The sequence below is a fragment of the Crinia signifera genome, chromosome 2 (assembly GCF_055691185.1).
Source record: "Crinia signifera chromosome 2, ASM5569118v1, whole genome shotgun sequence".
Taxonomy (NCBI): domain Eukaryota; kingdom Metazoa; phylum Chordata; class Amphibia; order Anura; family Myobatrachidae; genus Crinia; species Crinia signifera.
Window position 1 is genome coordinate 120,976,465 of NC_139218.1, and position 23,618 is coordinate 121,000,082.

Below are 23,618 nucleotides of genomic sequence, written 5' to 3' on the forward strand. Positions count from 1 at the left end.
CAGTTATGTCACGATCACTAAAGCAGGTCCAAAAATCTGTAGTGAGTAAAACCTGTATATTCCCTTTCTGATATAACTTGTGCTAAATAGTGCACAACTCACTGTAATCCCTGAGGTAAATTCTTTATAATATTATAAATATCTCAACTGAATTGACCTCTTACATAGAAAAATAATGTTCCAAGTACAGAGCTGCTCGTGCTGTCTGGCACTGGATAAATCTAATGCTGACTGTGTGAGCTACAATACTTTAAAAAAAAATCTAGTGCTGGCTCTTTCTCTGCTGGATTTGATAAATAAGCCTGGCCCTGTGCATGTACTGTTATTTTTGCACTATTTATGGTGCATTTACAACCTTCTAGATCAGAAGCAGTTTGTGACAGAAGGTCACCGTAATTTATGTGAATATAAATCCATATAGAAAAGGAGGAGAAAGTAGGGCTCTAAAACTTGGTATTTATTACAAGTAGTGATAAGAAAAAAAATAAGCAAAAAGCACTTCCAGAAGAGGAAAACAATGGTATTTCTGAAATAGTTTGTTCTATTGTGCTAATAATGTTTGTGTAGAAACAAAAGGCACACTGGGCGTTTTAGTAACGCTGCCATTGGATAAAGACAATGCATGAAAAATGCTTCTCTCCTTCTATTGCCATTTGCCCATTCCGTGCACTTACTGTGACTGCACCCCTCTGGAGATTTATAAAATTTGCATACATGCAGGGTCCAGGTTGTTGTGCAATATGCACAGGGCCATCTTGGCTCATTGTGTGACCGGACCGGCCCAGCAGGCCATCGGCCCTCATAACAGAGAGCAGGGAATGGTCAGTGTGTCATGGCTGGACCCCTCTGCTGCTCTAGCCGACCCGCAGACCATTTCCTGCTCTCTATTATGAGCCCAGCAACATGTGTTGAAGCTAGGGTGACCAACTCATCCCTTTAATCCGGAACACATATTAATTACACAGGTTCTGTGGTTGGCTTTCACCTGGTTTTAAACTGCCACACCTCAATACACCATTTCACCTGGTTTTAAACTGCCACAGAACCTGTGTAATTAATATGTGTCCCAGATTAAAGGGATGAGTTGGTCACCCTAGTTGAAGCCCCGCCATTTATGACATAATGCAGCAATTTGCTCTAGCCCCTGGTGTACATATCACGGCAGCTGTGTAATAGGAAAGATCTGACACCTGTAGCTTCATTTGTCAGATTTAAAATGTGCAAAGAGATTTACATTTGGGAGGGCTGAATCTGTACTGAAATCCAAATTGAAGAGTAAAAATAAAGCTCTCCAGTGTTTGTGAGCTACATGCAAATGCAGTGAGTATTTACACTGTATGCATTTTTTTTTTTGGTTTATGTATTTGCACCCCTTTCATTGGATCTTGATGCAGAGTTACTTGCTCTTATTTATTTATTATTTATTTATTTATTTATTTATTTATTAACAGTTTCTTATATGGTGCACACATATTCTGCATCACTTTACAGAGAATATTTGAACATTCACATCGATCCCTACCCCATTGGAGCTTACAGTCTATATTCTCTACCACATGTACACGCACACACAGACATTCTAGAGTTACTTTTTGTTAGGAGCCTACCCATATATTTTTAGATTGTGGGAGGAAACCGGAGTACCCGGAGGAAACCCACGCAAGTACGGGGAGAATATACAGTCTCCGGACAGTTAGGTCCATGGTGGGAATCGAACCCATGACCTCAGTGCTGTGAGGCAGTAATGCTAACCATTACACCATCCCTACTGCTCTTTCTTATGTTATTTCCTAACTTTAACAGTGTCAACAAAATTGGAACGCTACATGCTGAAAAACTATTGATACAGTAGGTGTTTAGAAAATATTCACCAAGTGGGTTTGTTAGAATTCTGCGGAACACTATTTGATGTGGAAAAATGTTTACCTCTCGTGGAAATGATGTGCTAAAAATGATGGAGTCTATTTTTGAAGCAGTGACAACTTCTCAGCAGTGACCTTTTCTTTTAGCAGATTCATGTACATGGATTCCAAGGACACTATGGTTTTTCTAGGTGGTTACAATTTGAAAGGCAAATGCAAACAAATCCTTTAATGTGTTGTCTTAGTACTGGTTTGGTCTCCTGTGTTTTCTATTTCTTTTATATAATAGCCCTCATGCTGACAGGCTATTACAAGAAAGAACTCCAATGGGCATGGAATAAACGTAAAGCGCTCTCTACCCAGCATCTGACATGGGACACAGTATTTTCCAGGTCAGCCCTGATGATGAGAACATGTGAGGTGATTGCCAGAAAACCTGTAACACAGTGGCTGCATTATTTTCAAATATTTACTAAAATAGGGAAAAAATGCCCAAGATACACAATCACATACGGTTTTAAATTAGAACCATTTATAAAATCATTTTGTTTCTTCAAGGGAAAATATTTTTCCAACACAGACTAAAAAGCTGTAAATTAATTTATATTCAGTTCATGTATAGCAGAACACAAAGCACCCGTGCTGTTCCTTTTGTTTAGGATTAACATTGCACACACACACCCACACACGTTCACACACTTACATATATATACACAGTATATATGCGCCGGTAGGTATTAAATAAAGGGAAAATATTTTGAAACATTGTGACAACACAAACAACTGCAAGATTAATTTAATAAGCCCTGTTGCAGAGAAATGTTTATAAACCGTGCCATGGCACAAAATGCCTTCCTCTCTATCAGATAGATGTACTACACGAAAGACGCAAGTTTCCTTTCATGCCACCAGGGGGAAATAATTCCTTGTTACAGAAAGAGCTGCCTCCTACGTGCATACTGCATTCCCCTTGGCTTTTCATTACTGATTACCTTGTATTGAAAGTTAAACCACATTATTAGCATGCAGGGGATTTAGCTAGGAAAAAATAAGTGATCTGTGTTTGGTGCTGCAGTGAGACTGTACAGAAACCACATTTAAGATTTGATTTCTGCTGAAGAACAAGGAGCACAATCTAGTCACTGATAAAACATTCTTAACCGGGTCACACAAAGCAAGACTATCAGCAGTCCCTGTATGTTATCTAAATCCTTCCTTCATTCTTCAGTACAGACTCAATGAAGCTCGAAGTTACAGTAGGGCAGTAATTATTGTAACAAATAATATTGCTTTACTTAAATAATATATTATTCATGAATATATCCACTAACCGAAGCATTCTTTCACAGTCACTTTGTGCAACTCTGATGCATTTTGGACATTCAAGTGTCAACAGATGATTCCCATTACTGCATCAACAGTGAAACACTGCAGAGTGCAGTAATAAAAGTAACCTATTCAATGCCAGCAGTACACTGTGAGCATTATTTAACCCTTTGAGTGCCAACTTTGCTGTGAGAGATCCTCAAAATATCCGCTAAAAATGCCAGCGGCGCTCACGTCGACTATTCTTTTTTGGGTGTAATATTTAACTAGATTTCAATTAATGGTCTTGTCTTGAGTTGTATTTATTTATACTAAAAGAACAGTCGCTGTGAGCGATGCTGGCATTTTTAGCAGATATTGTGCCTGATTGTGATTGATATGCAAAAGCAAACACCTTCTTTAATGGACAGAACCATGCTGCACTGCAGGTGGGGCAGAGTTAACATGTGCAGAGAGAGTTAGATTTGGGTGGGGTGTGTTACGACTGAAATCTAAATTGCAGTGTAAGAATAAAGCAGTCAGTATTTATTCTGCACATAACCATAATAACTCACCCAAATGTAACTCTCTCTGCACATGTTACATCTGCCCCACCTGCAGTGCACATGGGTTTGTCCATTAAAGAAGGCGTTTGCTTTTGCAGACCAACCAGAATCAGGCCTATATTGAGGATCTCTCACAGCAATGTTGGCACTCAAACGGTTAATCTGCAGGAATGTGTTTAATTACTTTGTATTATTTATTTGTGATTCAGGATTAAATTATTTGCACAGTTCTGAGATCTTGATTATCATTCTGCTTTTTACTCTCTTTCATCTCTAGATGTGTGACTAATTAACCAATACATATAGAGGGATGGGTACAAAATATAATTTCACCCGTTGACAGTATAGACATGTCAGCAAGTTGCCTATCTACATTTTAACAATGTCAACATCGTGGTAATTGTATTATGAATCTCAACTTTTTGACAACGTTTTGACTACATTCTAATACAGATGCTGATGATCAGTTGGACATTATCTGGGTGTGCATTACTCAAAAGAATACACATGTAAAAATAGTGTAAGAACACAGATCTGAAGAGCTGTGTGCAGTATATGGTTCTATGTTATTAGTAATCATCACTATTAGTGTGTACAGTACTTCTACCTACCCTATACTAGTTGCAAAAGACATGCCTCCATATACTGTAGGTATAGTACATCTCCATACCTCCCAACATGACCCATGCCAGGAGGAACACTATGCTCTGCTCCTGGACATTTCTCTTCATGTATGATTGCCATCAGCTGTTTTTGAACAGATGGACTAATAAAAAAGTTGCTGCACCACAGGTGATGGCAGTGGCGTAACTTCAAATACTACTGCGCCCCCGCGTCAAAGGTTTCTCTTGCGCCCCGCCCGCCACCAAATATACACTTACATACTTTGGAGTCCGGCTGTCAGTGATGCGGGTTGGAGCCAGGATGTCATCGTGCAGTTGGGAGCTGGGATGCCTGTCAGCGGTTACGGTGGTCCCGGCTCCCGTCCCGGCTTCATTCTGATGATATGAAGAACGGACCATCACAAAATGTCCGCTCCCATTCAGCAGACAGTTTCAGAGAACTGTCTGCTATATGGGGGCTCTCATCTTCTTCTGAGAGCGGCTGTCAGCTTTCATAGCCGCATCGCGTCCCGTCCCCCCGCACTCAGCAGTGGCATAGACTTACATTGTGGGGGGTGGATGGGCGGCCAAAGGACACACGCACGAGTCTGTGTGTGACTGTGACTCAACCCGCTCAGGGTGCGCAGCGGCAGCAACTAGGAAAACCTGCAGTGATTGGCTGCCGGGCGGCCACTGAGCAATGATTGGGTCCCCGGCAGCCGCTGCAGTGATTGGTTCAGGTGCAGCACAGTGCGTCCCCGGGGACAGTGACAGTATTGCGCCCCCCCCCCCTCCAGCGCCCGGTGCGCGTGACCCCCTAGCCCCCCCCCCCCCTAGTTACGGCCCTGCTTTAAGGTGTTAATCTTGATGCTTTCTGTGGGGTATGTTGGCCCCTAAAATACCTTTTCTTATTTTTGCTGGCCCCAACTTTTTTCCAAGGCCACTTTAACCCTTTGAGTGCCAACGTTGCTGTGAGAGATCTTCAAAATATTCGCTACAAATGCCAGCGTCGCTCACAGCGACTGTTCTTTTAGTATAAATAAATATAAATGCAGCCAAGTCAATACATTGAAGTTTAGTTAAATATTGCACCCGAAAAAAGAACAGTCACTGTGAGCGACGCTGGCATTTTTAGCCGATATTTTAAGAATCTCTCACAGCAAGGTTGGCACTCAAATGGTTAATTTTTCAATCCATCCAAAGTGCCCGGAAAATTGGTACTTTAGGTCTGAATCGTTAGCAATGTTTTGCAAGGCAATGGGGTGCAAATCCATTTTTTTTATTGCATGCTTGGTAAACACTGACTCCTTTTTCATGAAGCCCCCGGCAATGTAGGTTGGAGTCTGATCACGCCTCTCTCAAATCCAAATCTATCTGTACATTTTGCATTTGCCCACCTGCAGTGCGAAATCATTCAGGGTTCAAACTCACATGTTTTTACTTATATTCGCTCAGCCTGTTAACTATAAACAATCTAGGTGTTCTTTATATGAAGTGGTTGAGGCTACTGTATCTGTGCGCTATAGTAAAAAATAAAAGTTCCTTCGCAAATACATTATAAAAAATGACTGAAAAAATAAGTTCTACAAACTAGATATATCCATGGTGACTCTGCAAATACGAATATACGTATGAAAGAACAGCTCGGTTTACAGATGTTTATTGCATTAAGCTGGAGATGAATCATTTCTACAAGAAAGAATATATCAGAGAGAGTAAGAAAACTGTTTTTAAGCCATTTTTTCCGCTTTTGCTGTTTTGCATGATTGAAGGTAACTACAGTCTTGAAGAGAAGGAAAAAATACTAATGGTCTATTCTGCATACTGTACTTCAAAAGTAAATAAAAAGCTACACATATACAATTCTAGCTGCATCGCATGTATAGATATGGGGAAATATGCAAGATTCTTAAAAAAAAAAAAACACCTTGAGTTTGGGAAACCTCTCCATTCTCATGGGTACATACAGATGGAGCAGCTCTCATTAGATTCCATCACCAATCGCCGATGCTCGCCATCCACCAGAAGGGGGCACATGTGCAGGAGGCGCTCGCGTGACCTGTTCTGACGGAGCCCGCTGCCTCCCCGCTGTTCCCCCTGTAGCAGCCAGCAACCCCCCTAACTCTGCCCATCTCCCTGAAGCGAGCAAGGATTCCATTCCCCGCCGCGATTCCCTGAGCTGGCTGAGAGGCGCTACATCTGTATACTGCAGCTTCTAAAAATGAAGAGGTGATGTTGCCCATAGCAACCAGTCAGATTCTGTCTATAATTTCACTATTGCATCCTATAAAATGATAGAATCTGATTGGTTGCTATGGATGCATTTAAATGTAAAAACTTTAGTAAATCTACTCCCCAATGTGCAAAGCTGACATTAGCAGAATGTGCAAAACTGTTCCATGGAATATTCACCTCATCCACATTTGGGGGCACAATATTGCCCATGGTCCTGCTAGTTAAGTGGGTGAAAGATGTTGTTATATACAAAACTATTTTCAGCTGCAAACTACTCTGGGAACAAAGATTACCAACAATACCTTGCAAAAATAAATATTTACTCAAACGTAAACCTTTTATATCTTGGTGACACCACTTGTTCCTAAATCATTTATGTAGTGTGCAAATATATATCCTTCGCTCTGTGCAGACATCAGGGGCTGATGCAGGCCCATTCGTAATGGGCCAAATTCAGCCCTGTCCACAGGGTTTACAAATATGTGCGTGACCGAATGGCTTCAGGGAGTTTCAGACTCGCCAGGCCATACGCTCCTGGTGGGGCCGGAAAGGTGGCAGGTAGGGGCGGAAGCAAGGGAACACCCAGCATATTATTGGTGGGCCCATAAAAACCCTGAGCATCCCCCTGCAGACGTAGGCGTGCCAATGCCTGCTTGGGGTGGGCGGCTGATGTCAGAGACCGCCACGAATTCGGAGGACACAGTTCAAATGAAAAGCAAGTCCTGGCTTACTTTTAACTGCGAACTAAAGAAAGACCATTTAGATGGGGAGCGACCAGCAAATAGTTTTTCCTTTGTGCGGCCACATGCGAGGGGAGGTGTAGCGTACATATCCCCTCGCATGCTAGTGAAGGGATTCAATCGGCCAGGGGGAGTGTGTGGGGGGGGGGGGCGTTTACCTGTTTTCTAGGCAGCGAATATATGCAGACACGTCTGAGTCAGACCCATACATACTAATGCATGATTTTGTATTCAATTTTAAGGTCCATTTAAATTGACTGACATTTAATTAAATCAGGCTTCTTTTCACTGTCCAAATTGCTCATTTACTAACATTCAAATTTGATATCGACTTTTAAATCCAAATTGACGTGTGTCCGTTTTAGGGTATCCGGACTGATCATAGACTGACTCATGATAGACAGTCATATGGTCGACCACTAATGGTAGACAGTCACAAGGTCGACAGGGTCAAAAGGTAGAGTCAAAAGGTCGACAGGGTTTAATGGTTGACACACAATAGGTCGACAGGGTCAAAAGGTCGACATGGAAAAGGTCAACATGAAAAAGGTAGACATGCATTTTTTTACAACATTATCAGCCGACATGTGCCGGCAGGCGGTATTTCATGCCCTACCATCCACTAGGGCATGGAGGGGGAATAAAATAGTGTTCCGAGTGCAGCGAGGCACCGTGCCCGAAGCATGGCGAGTGCAGCGAGCCATGCGAGGGGACACGGTACACTTAGACAGTGTCCATGTCGACCTATGTAGACATAGACACCCTAAAAACATAAAAATTCAAATCGACCTTTTTCCATGTCAACCTTTTGTCTGTCTACCTTTTGACCATGTCGACCTTTTGACCACGTCGACCTTTTAACCATGTCGACCTTTAACCTGTCGACCCTTAGGCCCTGTCAACCTTTTGACCCTGTCGACCTTGTGACTGTCTATCATGAGACAGTCTATGTTTTACACCAGAACCCCATTTTAGTTTCTTGTTTGGTTTTTGATGTCCATTTGAAAAGTGAACAAAACAAATCCCCTACAGTGCAAAATCCAATAAAATAAAACAAACAACATACCCTATCATTTCTATTGGACAAAACATATCAAGTGCAAGAAACGTAGAATATGGTGGCAAATAAGAATGACATGCGTTATCTAGGCTGCCCCTATAAAAGGTGCCATGGTCTTCTAATACTGGTCTCTGATGATGGGGTGCCTATGTATGCACAGGATGCTTTCTGTTCATGTGCAGGATGTGTCCTCCCTCATCACGCACAGTGCCCCTTAAGCTGCAGCCTGTCACCATTTGGGGGAAACAATTCCAAAGACTCAGGAGTGATGTGCACTGTGTCCATCTCTGAATGCAGCCAATAATTCTTACAGCCACAGTAAACCACATATTTGGATGCCTGTTTATTAGAGCTGTGGGCAAATCCTCAAGAGTTTCTTGATTTTCTTTGAAATTGATAAAACATCTAAAATCACCAAGGCTTAAAGTAGTCCTGCAGAGGTGGGGGAACTCATTTCTCTATGCCACTTAATTACCCTCCCTACCCCCCATTAGGCGGAGACAGGGCTAGTGGTAGGGTTTTTGGCATCCCCCTGCAAACTAGAACACTTTTCTGTGAGGATTACTGTGCAGGGCCAATGTGGAGGTTTAACATGTTCCACCTCACCATTAGAGGTAGTGGAACTCAGTTCCACCCCGTTCCCCCTCACTTTAACCCCTGAAAATCACGTACTTTGGATATTTTCAGTATTTTTAGTATATGGCCTGATTCATTGACAGACGTTGTGACGACTGCACCTTTAATTCTATTCATTTAAGATGTCCAAATTATTTTTTTTAAATAACTAGCAACACTAAAGTACAGATGTTCGGCAAAGAAATCACAAAGGCAAAGCAACTGTGTACACATTCCAGTCGCCCATGCACATCCTTTCATAATAAATCAGCAGCTCAATTAAGTCAACAGCCATACAGCATGGCAGCCTAAATACCTGAGTACAGATTCTCAAGCATACCCAGTACTATTTTTCTGTAAAAATAGGTTCAGGAACTCCAGGTCTGCGGGTGGATCAATTAAATAAAAAAAAAAAACATATATAATAGACAGAGGGAGGGATAGATAGATGTATATATTGTATTTAGAAACAAAGGCACTCACAGGTGACTTTAAAATAAAACTTATCTTATAAAAAGTACATTTTCAGTTCCTGATGATGTCATATTTAATTTGAGGTTCAGGAACTGAGTTCCTGCTGGTTCCTGCTGAAAAATAGCACTGAGCATACCCATCTTCATTCCTCAAAAATGTCTGCAAAACACCTGCTTTTATGGCCCTACTCCCAGTTTCAACACCGCAAATGGTGCCTGACTATCAATCAGGATATAGGTAAGCGGTGCGATCGGCATTGGTATTAGACTTTGGCGCATGCCGAGTGAGAAGCATATGCATGTACAATTTATCAATAATTGCATAATTGGGAAAACATTAGCATAGTTTCTATCATCCTATCTTCTGTATGCATCTAAATGAAGCTTTAGGCCATGGGTCTTCAAACTGTGGCCCTCCAGATGTTGTGAAACTACGTGTTCCAACATGCATTGCCACATTTTTTTCTATAAGAGCATGCCAAAACTGTCAGGGCATGCTGGGACATGTAGTTCCACAACATCTGGAGGGCCACAGTTTGAAGACCCATGCTTTAGGCAATAGAAAGTTATCTACAAAATAAAATTACCTATCTTCTATTTAAATCACTAAATTGATGATTTGTAGTTCCATTTCATGTTTGATTTGTAATTTGATATTTGTTAATAAATAGGGGGGTTCTTTATTCTCCATGACATTCTGCCATCATTTATCAAATTAATTTATTGGGCAAGTCTGCAAATTTTGGTAAGCATGTACTGAGGATTAAAGCAGCATGGGCAGCACGGATGGTGTAATGGTTAGCATTACTGCCTCACAGCACTGGAGTCATGGGTTTGATTCCCACCATGGCTCTAACTGTGTGGAGTTTGTATATTCTCCCCGTACTTCCGCCTCACCACTCCATTCCTCCTCCCACACACACATTTTAACCCCTGCTTACTGTGTATAAGAGGCCCTATCAATTGCATTTTTGGTGAATAATGACTACTGTAACAGCTGGGACAGATTTAGCTGTGTATAGCTGTGAATCACTTTTAAGAATTTCCTTTTCGTACACTTTTGAAGACATACAAATGGACAGGACTTGCTTAATGGACAAATATAAAATCAGAGAAGAAAAATAGTATATCATGCCTTGTGAAAAACACATATAAATGGAACAATGGACACTACCTTTGCTTCTACATCCACTTGTATAAGGGCAGTTCAGTTCAACGTGATTGCAGCAATGTGCAGTTCCAGAATGGCACATTATGCCAGCAACATCACAAGTTTTTCTCCATAGTTGTGTACATCAAAATTTGCTTCACCTATATGATACAGTTTATGTGGAACATCATGGTGAAATGAATGTACTCCATTTTGTCTAGCTTTTATGTCCCAGTCTTATGTACAGTACTGTATGCTCTGTTTTCCTCAGTGTCTGGCACTGCAGAGCTCTGTTATGCCTTACAATTCAACCACAACATTTGACTAAAGTCGTGGGGTTCTATTTACTAAAATGCAGTTTGTAGAGTGGAGATGTTGGCCATGGCAATTACTCAAATTCTAGCTAATAATTTCTTGAAAGTGCAAGATAAATCCGAAGTAGAATGTGATTCATTGCCATGGGCAACAATATATTGAGACTTCTAAAGTGTAGAGAAGTTGACAAGTGGAGAGCACCCAATCAGTTTTCATCATTGCTAAAGTACATTCTACAAAACGATAATTGGATTGGATGCTCTGAGTAACTTCTCTTCTTGTCCACAAATCCGCTCTGTAGAAGTTTTGACACATCTCCCTCTTGGTGTGTCTCATTGCTTCAGCTAAGGTCCCGGTCTCCCTCATTACCTGCACCAATGTTTTGGTCTCTCATTATCACTAAGGTCTATCTCATTAGCCACACAAAAATCTCAGTCTCTCTCATTAACTGGACTAAGGTTTTGATCTTTGTCATCCCCTGCACTATGATTTCTCTGATTAATGACGACAAAGTCTGTTTTTCTCTGTCTATGTTTGTTCCCTCTATTCCCAATGTCTGCAACATAATATCCCTCCTCTGACTGTCCTCACAATAATTAGCTCACTTTCTACTGTCTCTGAACCCTTATATTTCTTTCCTTCCTTCCCTCCTTCATGCAAAACATATCTTTCACTGTATGCCTATTTAAATTGTATTCTTTCTTTTTGACTGTATTTTCCTTTTTTTGCCTAAGAAAATCTGTCATCTTGCTCTCCCCTTTTTTCCATAATCCCCTTCTATTACTGGGTATCTGTTCTCTCTTTTCCATAACGCTTATGCCCCCCCCATCGCTCGTCCCCCTTTTTATTTACATTATCTCTTCCACTTAACTATTCTAGTTGATTTTTTATCTTTTCGTACCTTTATAATTATACATCTGTCTTTGTGGTGTTGTTTGTGGTGTTGCAGTCACTTTATTTAATTATTCAGTTCGACTTAATGAGGCAATGAGGGAGAGAGGGATTGGAGGTCTGCACATAATTGGGCAGTATCCCTTTTATAATTTTAGGGACTTTTGTATATGTGGGCCGCCTTTATTGAATGTATTTCGGCGGGGGGTGCTATCCGGACAAAAGTCAGAAGGATTGTTTGTAGGAGAAAGAGAAGAATTTGCACAATGGATGCACACCAAAGAGAAAATATTTAAAGAGAAAAATTACCAAAAATGTTCTCTTTAAATATTTTCTCTTTGGTGTGCATCCATTGTGCAAATTCTTCTCTTTCTCCTACAAACAATTATTCAGTTCCACCCATTCTGTTTTACCATTTTTTACTTTAAAACTAGTCTATTATTTGTACCTTCCTGTGGTGATATCCCTATAGCTCTGAGGCACTAATTAGTACTCATTCGTTCTGGCAACTGCTTCTTCTTACTGGTGCACCAGAGAGGTTTTTTTTTTTTTTTTACAGTTGAAGTGGTGGTCGTGCACTGTGTTTGCTTCAGATCCACATAATTTATAATAATATTTTCCTAGAAACATAATGAATATCTTAAACTTAAAAAGATCTTAATATGTATACTTTAGAACAGAGAAGGGAAAGGGGGGACATGATAGAAACGTTCAAATATATCAAGGGTTTTAACAAGGTACAGGTGGGAGACATTCTTCACAGGAAGAGGAGCAGCAGAACACGAGGACATGCCCTGAAACTAGAGGGAGGAAGATTCAGGGGAAATTTGAGGAAGAATTACTTCACAACTTCACAGAAAGAGTAGTGGATAAGTGGAATAGCCTTCCATGCTTTGGATAGGCATATTGATATCCTTACAAAAAAATAAGAATCAAATATGGTTTGAGGTAACATGTTTAAAAAAGGGGCAGACTAGATGGGCCAAGTGGTTCTTATCTGCCGTCAAATTCTATGTTTCTATGTTTCTATTGAACAAAAACTGTATAAAAATGAGTGCTAACATGACTTACCAATATGACACTATTTGAAATAGAGATGAGCACCCCTGTTTTTTTTTTTAAACCTAAACACACCATGGCCCTTATTCTGGTTGGTGCGGCCAGAGCCGCACACGGTGCTCTGGCCGCACAAACCAATCCCCGCCCACGAGACGGATCGCCACGGCCGTCCGTACACGGACGGCTGGCGATCCGCATAAAAATGGTGGAGGCGTACGCCTCCACCATGGTGGGAGCTGCCCCCTGCATTCGATGGTCGTCGACCATCGAAGGCAGGTCCGCACGCCCCAGCAGCTCCCGCAAGCTGAGACCACACGGACAATCGTCCGTGTGCTAGCTTGTATGGGGGCTGAGAGCTGACATCCGGCGACGTCAGCTTTCCGCCCCCATGAGTTGCGTCATACCCTAATTACCATGCATACGCCCCGCGTTTGCATGGGAACGCCCATGAAACGCGGGGCGTACACATAGGGAAATGAGGGTATGAAGCCCCTCACGCCCCTATACGCCCCCTTTGCGGCAGACGAAATACGTCTGCGGCGAAGGGGGCTGCACATGCGCAGATTGACCTCTGCGCATGTGCAGAATAAAAACATCGGCGGTACGGCCGCACGCGGGCCGTACCGTCCGAATTAGAATAAGGGCCCATGTCTGGTAATGTAAATAATTGCCGCTTTTAAAAGAAAAAGTCAGCGTTCAGCCAACATCCCACACCTCTAACAAACTCGGATGCTATCACATACAGTATACGCTATGTCTCAAATCATGAGCTATGGAAAGGGGTGCATGTTATTGTTATTTTATATGATATATTTTATGTACAGTATAAAACATTTATATTGACTCTAAAGGGCATTTTAGCAAATTGATCATATAATGCAATCCAAGTACATATGTCAAACTGGGGCAGATGTTTTAAGCCTTGACAAGAGATAAATGCAAAGAGAGATAAACATCCAGCCAATCACCTCTTAACTGCCATGTTTGAGGCTGTGTTTGAAAAAAGTCTGTAAGGAGCTGATTGGCTGGACATTTATCTCTCTTTATCACCCTTGCATTTATCTCTTGTTAAGGCTTAATACATCTGCCCCATTATCCTGTACTGATGACATTATTGTATTGCCAAATTAAGACAACGGCACACTTAGAAATTCTGTCTGCCCATGATTAGGTAACATTTTGCCTACAATTCTGCAGAATTTCTGGTGTCCATCTGAACCTCCTAAAAAGGGTGGGGTGCAGACTGTAGAATTAGGAAGGAGCATAAGTAATAACTAAAACCAATTATATAAATGACAATAGCCTTAATAAATGTTTACAGAAAATTGTAATTGTGCTAATATTACACATTTAAAACATCTCTCATATACTAGTAATGAAGAATCTATAACCAAAAGTCCATTTACTAAAGCTATGAAAGACCACCAATTCTATTTCAAAGTATAACAAATAAAAATACATTGATCCTAGAAAGATAAGCAATACTGTATCTTCTGCTTCCTCATAGTAGTAGTAGTAGTACAGTAGTATGTCTTTACTTTAGACTAGGGAGGTACATGGAAATGATGGGCTGAAGGAATGTATTGCATGTTTTTCTCTTCTTTGTTATGCATCCATGGTCTCCATATGTGCAAATAAAAAGGGCACAAATAGACCAGGCTCATAGGCCGTAGGGTGGCTATTAGGTATGTGAAATCATACCAGCGAGGGAATCTCCCTTCTAGCCCAGGCTATACTGACTAATTCTTAGGAGAATTCTCATTATCATTCTCATCATAAAAACACAGCAGACCAATAAGTGAAGACTTCATCAGATATCTCCATTATCTACTGTGGTATCCCCATTTTTGTTCACACTTTAGAAACTAAATGATAAAATGTACAAGGTTCCAGAAAGTGCAGTTTTCCAAAATGTGGCCCAGATAACTAATACCATCTTTACATGAAGTTGACCCATAGTTGCTACACATTGGGTAATGTCCACTACCATGTTTCTCCGATAATAAGACCTACCTGAAAATTAGCCCTACCCTTATTTATGGACAACGGTCCAAAATAAGCCCTACCCCAAAAATAAGCCCTACCGAAATCCCCATTTTCCAGAGTCCCTGCGCTAAACAATCCCTGTCCTGCATGAAATGGAGAAATGGATGCTGCTGTGGCATGGTAGCAGCCCTGGTACCACTGAAGCCTCTCGTTCCCAGGGATGCATTGAGCATGACATCACCATGCACTATCCAAGCGGTGTCTTTAAGGTACAGGAGCTAGGCTGAAAAACGCAGAACGAAAGAGGGAGTTGTGCTGAAAGTAAAAGGTGCGGGGGGCATGATGGGGATAAAAGCAGGAATGGGGGGCATGACTGAGATAAAAGCAGGAATGGAATAAAATAAGCCCTACCCCAAAAATAAGCCCTATGGTGTTTTTTGTTCATAAGACAGTGTCTTATTATCGTAGTGCAGTCAACATGCACAGTATCGGTACCAGCAGTGTGATCACTTTACTTATAAATAGAGATGTGCGCAGAGCCCATGTTTGGCTTTTGGTTCTAAATCACACTCACAAGTTCTGTTGTGGGTTTGGTTTTGTATCTAAGTCTCTTGAAAAATAAAAAAATAAACAATAAAAACAGCTACAATCATGTAACATGGACAGGTTTCAGTTCCTAAAGTATTATTAACTTCAATAACCATAATTTCCAGAGGATTTTGACCACCTCCCCAAACACTCTCCTGATTGAAATTGCTTCAGAATCAGGGGAGGGGGACATGGCTAGCAATCCAAGTTGCAAACTAAAGGGCAGATTCGTCTTGTACCAAAGGTCCACTCGGAACTACAAATGTTATCTGATCTGGGACTCGTTCTACTTGTTGGAACCAGAGCTTGAGAGGTGGGGGAACTCATTTCCCCTTTCCTTTTATTAGGTATAGCCAGGGCCAGTGTAAACTATAATTTGTTTTTCTGTTAGAATTACTGATAGTGGAACTCAGCAGTATCACCCCCGCTCCCCCACTTTAACCCCTGAAATGGTAAAATAATCCCTTATTATTGAACCTTACAGACAAAACATTGTTAAGCCTACATTATTTTCCAAATGGGAAGTAAATAGTTAATGAATAATTTAAGATGAAAACATGAATTTTTTAAATGGATCAGGATCATTTTATGTGGGTGAATCATACACTATTTGGCAAATCAATTTGTTCATTTACAATGATAACAGAATGAAGCAGTTTGAAGTACTGGGGGATGGGAAGATTGATTACTATATGCAAGCAGGATAAGTTAATTTGCTGGCATGTACTCACATCAATGCAATTTACATGTAACATTACAGTTTGATTAATGTGATCTTTATAATTATGTTTTACAATAACATGGACTACATCTGAATAATAATGTGTTAATTTAGTCTATCAGTTATGTGAATGTTATGTATACTTTTCTCACCAGCATCTGTGTTCTATAAATATAAATGTAAAAAGCACAAGGAGCAAACCAGGCACAAGATGAGCAACACCGTCTAGAGTGCTAGCAGAACTTGATTATACTGAGAGTGGAATGACAATATCATTGCTTGCTGGAAGATTTTCTCAAGCTTCCTGCGTGTGAATATTGTAATTTAATAGTCAAGAGATACTAAAGTTTACAGTGTTGCTTTCTGGCTGGATTTTAGCAACTTTAGTTGAGCGATATGAAATTAAAAAAACTATAGACCACCACTATATTGCTGCTATATAGGAGTGGTCCCATAATCCTTTGCCAGGAATGTGGATCCACAGATCTACAGTAGAAGAGATGACAGGAGGTGCTAAAACATGGGTCTTCAAACTGTGGCCCTCCAGATGTTATGAAACTACAAATACCAGCATGCCTTGCCATAGTTTTACCACTCCCTTATAGCCAAAATGTGGCAAGGCATGCTGGGATTTGTAGTTTCAAAACATCTGGAGGGCCGCAGTTTGAAGACCCATGCGCTAAAAGCAGAAATCTTGGTAAGCCATGCTGTTTTTCCTAGCATGTGTTCTAGTTGGGAGCATCCACCATACCTATGTGGTTAACAAAGAGATCGGGAGTTAATACACCATAATGTATGTATGTACAGTATGTATGTATGTATGTATGTATGTATGTATGTATGTATGTATGTAGACAAGCCTGTAATAATAAGCATATATAAAATCATTACTTATGAATTAAGGCTGGTGAAGAGATAAAGTGGAGATAAAGTAAAAGGCGGTTATACATCAGCCAATCAGTTATGTTTGAAAAATTACAGTCAGGAGATGATTGGCTGGTGAGGTATCACCTTCCACTTTATCTCCACTTTATCTCTTCACTAGGCTTGATACATCTGCCCCATTATGAGATTTTAACATCATATAATGTGAATGCTTTTCATTGGTCAAAATAAGTATAAATTAAAATATTATAAATTGGGTAACATCCTCTTTAAACTTATATGTACCAATATATGCTCAAAACCACTAGATGGCACTGTCCTGCACACACCATGGGGGGAATTTACTAACGCAAATACGCCTTAAAAATTCGTATTTGCATAGTAAAATACAAATATTTTAGGCGTATTCGTATTTTTGGTATTTACTATGCCAAAAATGCACATATTCATATTTTTGGCACATTCGTATTTGCATTTACAAAAATGAATGTTTACACCATCGGAAAATACGAATAGGAATCACCATTCAAAAGAATACGGGGGACAAAATGGGATCTAGGGATCCCCCGTTTTAGAACCAGCCCAGGGTCCAACCAGCCAGCAAGGAAATGCCACAGCCAGGGGGAGACTTTTTATACAAGTCCCCCCTGCCAAAGCATCAACCCTACCGACCAGTCAGCCTGGCCAGGGGTCCTGGAGAAGTGGGGGCCCCCTCAATAAAGGGGTCCCCCCCTCCAGGCTTACCTGGCCAGGCTGAAGCCTGGTGCTGTCCTTGATGCCCCTGGGCGGTGGGCATCGAGCTGATTGCAGTGTAAAAAATAGAATAATAAACTATTGTCTTATACTATGGAACTATGAGTCCCAACAAGCCTCCCCTGCATGCTGGGACTTGGAGAATCACAAGTCCCAGCATGCAGGGCATTAAAGGGCCCGCTGGCACTTGTAGTTCCACAGTACAAGAAATAATTAAATAAACACACACTGACACACAAGAAAAATAAAAGTTTAATACATACATTACACATACATACTGATACTTACCTATCTTGAGCCCTTAGGTAGATCCCTGGGCCCTGGGTCCGGGGCTACAGGGCTACAGAGTCTGGGGCTCCAGGGCTTCAGGATCCCGAAGAAATCCATAGGGTTACCTGTAGAAGAAAATCCTACTCACCAAGGTCCTCCGGCGAAGATCACGTCCTCTTCTTTCTGACATAGTCCAGGTCTTCTTAAAAAAAAAATGCAACTGAAGCCAGCCGGTACTCTCTCACAGACTAATCAGAGAGATGCTGAAGTTTCATCTTCAGCGCCTCTCCTCCAAATGATTCTATTGACCGCCTAGCGGCCAATCAGGAGCCGAATTTATTAAGTTGACTTAATAAAGTGTGGCGAGCGCATTGAGCCACCGAGCCCGAAGCATGGTGAGTGGCTGTGGAAAACGAGCTTGAAGCGTGGCGAGCGCAGCAAGCCCCGCAAGGGGACGTGGAATACACGTCAAGTAATCCGTGTCCCCTCATGGGGCTCGCTGCGCTCGCCACGCTTCGGGCTCCAAGCTGCGCTCTCCACACTTTATAAAATCAACTCCACGCCGACGTGGATGAACAAGTCGGGAGGACGCGTGCCGCATCCCCTCGTGGGGCTCGCTGCGCTCGTGGATCGAAATGTATGCAAATCGTATGCAAATGCAGTACAGCCCCTAGCAGTAAGAAATCTGGCCCTGATGTTGGGTAGACTGGGGGATCACACTACCCACCCATCAACGATATTTCCTCAGTAAGTATACTGTACAGTAAGGATCATATATATTATTGTTTTAGCTTTGTATAATTTGCACAATTTTTTTTGGTTACAAAAATTATATATTTTTAACACACCTGTAGCATGATGAATAGTGTAATTCGGTGGTTCCCAAACTTTTTTGAATCATGGCACCGTAGAGAATCAGAATTTATTTCACGGCACCCATAGACCAAAAGTTTCTTATTGACACATTTTGAAAAATAAAAATTAAATAAAGTAATTTGTGTTTACATGTCATTCTTGGGTTCAATTTTGCTGCGAGGGACAGGATTTGCTCTGTTTATCCACATAAATTATGATTGGAAGCCACAAGCAATGGTTTTGCCTATTACTTTGACCATACATAATTTGAGTTGTTCCTGGACCCCTGCAAGTGTCCTTAGGCACCCCAGGTTGCCATTGTACACAGTTAATGAACCACTGGTTTAATTAATAAAAGTATTTTACTATGTCACATTTTATTATTGAGAAATAGGATTACATTGTCGCTGTTATATTTTTTTTACCTGTGAAGACAATAGCACACTTGCTGGTGTTCATAATTTCTCCTTTGTGACCTTTGATTTCCCAACATGCCTCTCCCTAAAAATTGCCCTGTGTGTTGCAAGAGCAGTTTGTTGCACTCCAGGTGTGTTGTTGTAATAAGAAGCTGTAACATTAGAAGGGACTTTCTTTGTTTCCCAGTGATGTCCGCTAATAAGACCTTCCTATGAAGCTCAGTTCAGCAGAATCAGGAAGTAACAATTATTGATATTGTGCATGGATGGGGAAAAGATAAAGAGTTACTTACAGATTAATGACTGCACAGGTCACCAGGGCTGGGATTACTTTCTGTGTTGTGCCTGTTAGTAGCTTGATATTGTTGCTTTGTGACAGGAATTGGATCTTGTTTTTAATTCAGGTGTCTATTAGACAGCGTACCAGGAAAAATAGAAAATATCATTAGGTCTGGATCCACAGTAGTTATTTTCACAGGGTTTGATTTTATTGTAACTTTCCGTACTTTTGCACACTCTCAGGCCAGATATATCCGGAAAGAGAGTGGTGTCAGGCTACTGTGCTTGGCATGAAGCTTTTAGAACTGTATGTAATATATATGGGTTACGTGTTAGGCTGCTAATATTTTGTGCCATGTTTTTCAGTACATTTAAAGAATGGAATATGTTTTATAGTAGAATGTGTTTTCTAGTATCAAGTACATGTGTAGACAGTTCACCTCTGATCATTCTTCTATATTGAAAAAATGATGGGTGCGGGCAAGTAATCATGGCCCTAATCCTCTTTTTATAACAACTCTCAGTCTTAAACCTTCTGAAGCACTTCCCCTCAGACTTTAAAATGTAGCCAATCCTCAAAAAATGCAGCTGAGGATATACTGTATGGTTACCGCATATGAACCAACCATTGGAATATGACAGATATCGAAGATGGCTGTGGTAGTCAACACCGTCTTTAGCCTATGGTCTCTTTGCACTTTCCCCCTTTTTTTCCCCCATCACCCTCTGTGGCATGCATCAGTCCACGCATGTGCATATAGAAATCTGGGATAAAAACCTGAAACTCCTATCATTGAAAAGTACAGCTCTTACCGAGTTATTTTATGGGATTTTCTCCATTCATGCAGCATTAACAAATGCAAAATGCGCTGCTTGATGTATCCCTTCCACACTCTTTTATTTATTATTTATTTATTAACAGTTTCTTATATAACACTTACATATTCTGCAGCGCTTTACAGAGAATATTTGAACATTCACATAAGTCCCTGCCCCAGTGGAGCTTACAATCTATATTCCCTACCACATGTACATGCACAGACACACAGACATTTTAGGGTTAATTTTTGTTGGGAGTCAATTAGCCTACCAGTATATTTTTGGATTGTGAGAGGAAACCGGAGTACACGAAGAAAACCCACGCAATTACGGGGAGAATATACAAACCCAGCACAGTTAGGGCCATGGTGGGAATCGAACCCATGACCTCAGCGCTGTGAAGCAGTAATGCTAACCATTACACATCCGTACTTTGTTGTGACGCTTATTGGCTATTGGTGGTTTCTCTATGTGGCAACGCTCCAGTGATTTTGTAATACTGTAGGTCTCTTATTCATTCTCTTCATAACTGTGCTCATATTCTGTTTTTGATGGGTGTATTTCCCCTCATCATACAGTATATGGGTATTCGCCTATAATTTTTAAGATATTTCCCCTTCACAATCTAATTGGAGGTGCTTCTACTGTCTTCAAAAATGTATAGCACCAGGATAGCCCAGAAATTCTTACTCTTCTCCCAAGGGTCCTACCTAGCTGAGATGTTCCTCTGTCATTGCTCACAATAATAACAAAAGCTCTGTGCCTCACCCCTCCAATCTTTTCTGACAGGACAAACCACACAGAGATGTATCACTCCGCCAATCTCTTCACTAATGGAGAACATATACAGCACTGTATTTGCCAATTTACTGTGACAGTGGGCTGCTATATCCTCATATATTTTTCTCAGGTTAATACAATTGTGAGGTACAACATTGCATAGTATAGATAACTGCAAATGTTAACTGCTGAATAATCTAGTTTGTGTTTAGTTTACCGGTATGTCCTAATGGTAGTTGCTTTCCTAAATCTTTTTATGACAACATTTGTAAGTCGGACCGATTCAGCGTTTACGCTAATGCAATTGCAATCGTGATTTTTCAGGCTATGGAACTACTAAAGTTAGCAGGTGAGGCTGCTGCCCAGGTATAAAAAGAAATCCTCACTGGACCTATAGCAAATTAGCAACTCATTCGCAATTGAATACACATTTGCAGCCTGCAGTATATGCAATAACAGGTAACATTGACTGCTCAAGTAGGTCTATGCTACTAAGACTGGATGCAGCAGTAGCAATGCAGATGCCATGTTTCTCTGCATGCATGATTGCAGCTGACAGCATAGACATGCCCTGAAAACAGCAGTGACATGCTTGCGGTATTAACACAACTTCCTGTTTGCTTCCTAAAATTTCCTGTCAATCTGCAGTGAAACCCTCACGATGAGCTGACCCTTCAATCATGATGCAGGCGTAGTCTGTTGATAATAGCTCGATTGCAAAAACAATGCATACTGTATAATGCTGAAGTACCTGTAGGCCCAGTGTGAGTAATACTACACCTGTACCTCTTATTTCATATCTCCATGATTCAACAAGAAATCGTGGCAAGCTACACACCAAAATAGAAAATTACTTTAATAAGAAACAATGGCCTGAGACATTCTCTTTAATTATTGCAATCATTAATCAATTCACTGCAACTACAGACGGAGCTGGCATTGTCTTTGCAGGGACTGGTGAAACTATCGCCAGCCCCCGCCAGCAGCCGGCGCTCACACGCCCCGTGACAACGGAGCTCCCCACCGGCGTCCGCCGCCTCCCCTGCCGCCAGACAGACCCCCTCATCACCCCCCCCCCCTAACCGTGCCAGTTTTCCTGAAGGGGAGACGGGCAGGGTGCCTATGCCCAGCCTTCGAGAGACTGGGACGTCCGTGAGACGCATGCGAGTCCCTGTTTAATGGAGTCCCTGTCTGCCATCGCTCGCCAGAGGCGATGTTCTGGTGGGCGCTGGGCAAAGATGACAGGAGCTTCATCTTTATATAAAGGCAAAATATAACTGGGATATAGATATAAGCAGGGGTTAAAGTGGGCTGGAATGGGGTGCAACTTGGTTCCACCACCTGTAATGGTGAGGTGGAACTAGATCAATCTATAAATAATTATATTATTATAATATTATATATTATAATTATATTATATAAAAAATATGGAAAAGAAAAGATTATAACATTACAGGTCATTATGATGAATAAAATAGTTTGCTTGGCAATTTTCACACCTATTTTGACAAATTCACTTGGCGCTCAAAGGGTTAAACTCAAGCGGCATGTATAACTGTTGTACAAGTTTACAGCAGACCTGAGCATCTGTCATAGAGATCAATGATCCCTGTGACAGGTGCATTTGAATATGACAAATGCACAGTTTAAATGTATTTTTGTATAATTATGTTTCCGATGTTTTCTAGTTTTTTAATGTACTGTTTTAAGTGCACAATTTCAGTTTTGGCACTATTATTGAACAACATGTATGTAAAATACAATGTCATACTAATCTAAAATATTTTGTTTGTTTTCCAGAATGGGTAAAAGAGAGATACAAAGCTTCATCAGATGGGTATTGGTTCTCACTCTTTGCCTTTTAACCCTATGGGGACGTATCGCTGTAGCATCAACACATCACAGAATCCATTCAGGTAGGCAGAAGGTTTTACTGAACAGTATAGTTATGGTAGAATTAAATAGCCTAAGATCTAAAAATGCTTATGTTACTAATATGATGAGTAGTTTGGAAACCAAAATTTTACAGAGGATTTGGTCTAGCCTGTTTGCTGTCTGTAGTGCCAGGTGAAATGCCCACCTTTCTCATTATTTATGCAAAATTTAAAAAACATTTGAGTATACAAGGTTGATTAATCATTAGATCTATCAACAAGTTTGAGGAGTCTATTCATTAGCACATAATTTATACAAAATTGGGTTAGGGACCTAACTTCATCAAGCTCCGAAAAATACAAAAAACATCCGCCATCTCCAGATTTGTTCCTGGACTCCAATACTTCCCTATGGGATGAAGTCCTGGTTGTGAAGAGAATTCCTACAATACTCCCCAACTCTTTCTGCCAAATATGCGTGAATCTATGGTCACACATATGGAGTAGCACTGCCGAGGT

At 41.0% G+C, this 23,618-nt stretch overlaps 1 protein-coding gene across 4 annotated transcripts in view; it reads left to right on the forward strand.

The window, feature by feature from the left end:
• The window catches only part of TAFA3 (TAFA chemokine like family member 3), a 353,000-nt gene that overhangs the window by 124,662 nt on the left and 204,720 nt on the right, over positions 1-23,618 (forward strand). For all 4 annotated transcript variants that reach the window (XR_014470354.1, XR_014470355.1, XR_014470356.1 and 1 more), the window contains exon 2: positions 23,026-23,141. Coding sequence is in view for 1 of the 4 variants with exons in the window: in XM_083172779.1 (XP_083028905.1) it covers positions 23,027-23,141 (115 nt within the window). In the remaining 3 variants the exon portion in view is untranslated. The remainder of the gene's footprint in view (positions 1-23,025; positions 23,142-23,618) is intronic.